Source organism: Dendrobium catenatum, unplaced genomic scaffold, assembly GCF_001605985.2.
Source record: "Dendrobium catenatum unplaced genomic scaffold, ASM160598v2 original_scaffold_102767, whole genome shotgun sequence".
NCBI lineage: Eukaryota > Viridiplantae > Streptophyta > Magnoliopsida > Asparagales > Orchidaceae > Dendrobium > Dendrobium catenatum.
In genome coordinates this window covers 1-2774 of record NW_021421205.1, presented here as the reverse complement: position 1 = coordinate 2774, position 2774 = coordinate 1, and the positions used below count along the sequence as shown (strand labels likewise).

Genomic DNA, 2774 nt, shown 5'->3' with positions numbered 1-2774 from the left:
TAGATTTAGGATTCGAGGCAACTACATTCGGTCTCGTCGTATGCCTTAAATAGCAGGTAGGTCCCTTCTTTTCAGGGATCCTAAATCCTACTTATCTGTGTCACAGGATGACACCACCTCCATCCTTCTCTCACGCATTTGATCGGATGCCTGACTTTGATGTTCTCCAGTTTCTGTTTAGTACCCTAGAGCCTCCGAATGCTGGTATGAGCCATGTATGTTTTATTCAGCCCTTCGGACCTTTCTTCCCTTTGAGTAGGATTTCCTAGTATTTACCCAGGTGCCAATCCCAATTTGAAAAAGATAATGTATGATCCTTAATCGAGAGTTTTCTCGGGCTTCGACCCGGGATGTAATTAACCACGGGGGCTTGCGCCCGTGGGAAACTTGGCCCCGCAATCTACTTTACCCCACTCGATCTCTCGTATCGGGTGGGGGAAACCCGTGACTAGGTCGTGTATATTGCTACCCATCGGGGTGTGTTGGCGACAGCCTCTATCCCCAATGGTCAGTCGTATGCGCGATCCAATCTGCCCTCCCATCGACCTGTTCATGTTGAGTGTAGAGGTCTGCGATCGTTTTGTCCCAGAGGGATAGTGCGGCCGTACCCTCTGCGTTCGTACCCCACGAGCGGTGCTCCTTCGGAGGTCCACACATAGCTTCTTCCTTTCTATTATCTGCTACATATAATATTATAATCCATCCTTTATTCAATACAATATTGATTTCACCCTTCTGCTGCTGCAATGATTCAGAACTTCTTCGCTTCATTCATCCATTATACACTTAGGCTTCATTTGGAATAGATTTTTTATTGTTTTCTAAAGCAGCTTTCCATTACCAAAATTTTCAGTTCAAATAAATTTTGAACTTAAAATTTATTTTAAAAATCAATAAAAAAGTTGTCTCAAACCAAACCTTCATTGCATGCTTAATGTCTTCATTTTGGATTGTATCTTAAAAAAAAGAGAGTGAGAAAGAGAAAATGAGGAGATTCAACGATCCCAATTCCCATTCTCATAGTAAAAAGTTGCTTATTTAAACTAAAAAACAAAGCATTGTTGGTTTCCAACTTTCCATTAATCACTTTTCCTAGCGGGCAATTTTTTAAACTAAGCATCGTATTAATTATAATTAAGCAATTAACCAACGAAAAAAAAAATTTAAAACTCGCCAAAGTCGCCCGTTGAACGGGCGACTTATATCAGTGAAGTAAGTCGCCCGTTGAACGGGCGACTTACCCCTCAATAACTCAACTAACCGTTATTCCCGTTATTCCTTAAAGTAACGGGATTGTGTAAATAGTAAGTCGCCCGTTGAAGGGGCGACTTACTCTTATGAATAAAAAAAAATTGCAACTAAAAAAGATTACGATTAATTATTATATATTCTATTTTATGTATATATATATATATATATATATATATATATCTAATCTACTCTTGTATATATATATATATATATATAATAAGAGGCTTAATCTATTTTTCAAGTTTTTGGTATATTTAGAATTCAAATTTAGGAAGATTAGATCTTAGATCATTCAGAAGTTATATACGCTCTAATTGATAACAATAACTTATAATAAGTATATATATGTATATCAAATATTACAAATTCTTTAAAAAATTATATGTTCTTGGATCATCCAACATTATGTTTTTTAGATCAAACTTCATGCAAGAGTTAATAGAAGAGCATAATAAATTTAATTCCATGATACGAAATAGTTGTTCCATTGTAGCACAATAAGAAACATAAATAATAAAATATAACTAAAGCAACTAAAAGATACATGATACAAAAAACTAATGCCTCCTTTTATGTCGATGTGGAATCGCATCAGTGCCTGGAGTAAAATGCTGAGGTGCTCGTAGTGGCCTGGTACGTAGGTGGCGCTGGTCCTGATCACTAACATCTTGCTGAGTAACTGGGGGCTCTCCCAAGGAGAAAGGTACGAACTGAGGTGTGGAGGCGACGTCAAACTTAGCTGTGAAGTGGCTCTGAGAGGGACCAAGATCAGGATAGGAGGATGGCCCAGCATCATATGGATCTGCAGTCGGAATGGCTGGACTAAACACCTGAGTATCTGCCTCATCAAAATAATGAGCATCGTCAATGTATATCTGTTGTCGCAATCTTTGGCACATATCTCCAACAATATTCACATCCATCTGTAAAGGTGTCCCCTCAGTACCGCCAAAGTGTGGTTGCAATCTTCTCTCCATGCTCACAAAGAAATCTCGCTGCCAGGTTAAGTAATTCAGTTAAAATTTTTCATATAATGAAATTTAAATAACTTAAACTTACCATGTGACGTTCAGCTGGTGATCTTGGATAGTATGTACTCGGAGGATCCACTGGGGGCTTTAGCATGTATAGTGTAGCCCAAGAATGAAACCATGCTAAGTACTGCTTCACCTTATAATCATAATCCAACCCAGGAATCTCTCCAGCAACAATGTATGCTCTCCTGCTCTCCCATAGTGCAATACTTGCCTGGTGATACAATGCCCAATCAGTATCTAACTTACCACGTCCATCAACTCTTACAAAACTAGGATCCATTGGCATGATATCAGTGGAAGGACAGTATCCAAATTGTCGTAGTACTCGATCAGGGAGATGTCACTATACCCTTTTCCAACTGATCAAAGGAACTCTGGAGAGCCAAGTGTCCTGACCTGAAGTGCATATCTCTGGAACCTGAGCACGAATCTCTGCAGTTTATGGTTCTCATATTACCTGTATCATTTTTATATAACAAATTAATC

The 2774-nt window shown here is 38.7% G+C and overlaps 1 protein-coding gene across 1 annotated transcript; it reads right to left on the bottom strand.

Annotated features, from left to right (window-relative positions):
* Positions 1-1758: 1758 nt before the first annotated feature.
* Positions 1759-2595, bottom strand: LOC110107359. The gene is made up of 2 exons (XM_020837601.2): positions 2311-2595; positions 1759-2246 (listed from the first exon to the last, which is right to left on the bottom strand). The coding sequence occupies exons 1-2, from the start codon at positions 2572-2574 to the stop codon at positions 1809-1811; spliced, it is 702 nt and encodes a 233-aa protein (XP_020693260.2). The 5' UTR covers positions 2575-2595; the 3' UTR covers positions 1759-1808.
* Between the last annotated feature and the right edge of the window lie 179 nt (positions 2596-2774).

Excerpts from the sequence above, each read along its gene's own strand:
- LOC110107359 (XM_020837601.2), bottom strand. The coding sequence starts at position 2,574 with ATGCCAATGGATCCTAGTTTTGTAAGAGTTGATGGACGTGGTAAGTTA. Across the intron at positions 2,247-2,310 it reads CACCAGCTGAACGTCACATG|CGAGATTTCTTTGTGAGCAT; the intron begins GTAAGTTTAAGT and ends TTAACCTGGCAG.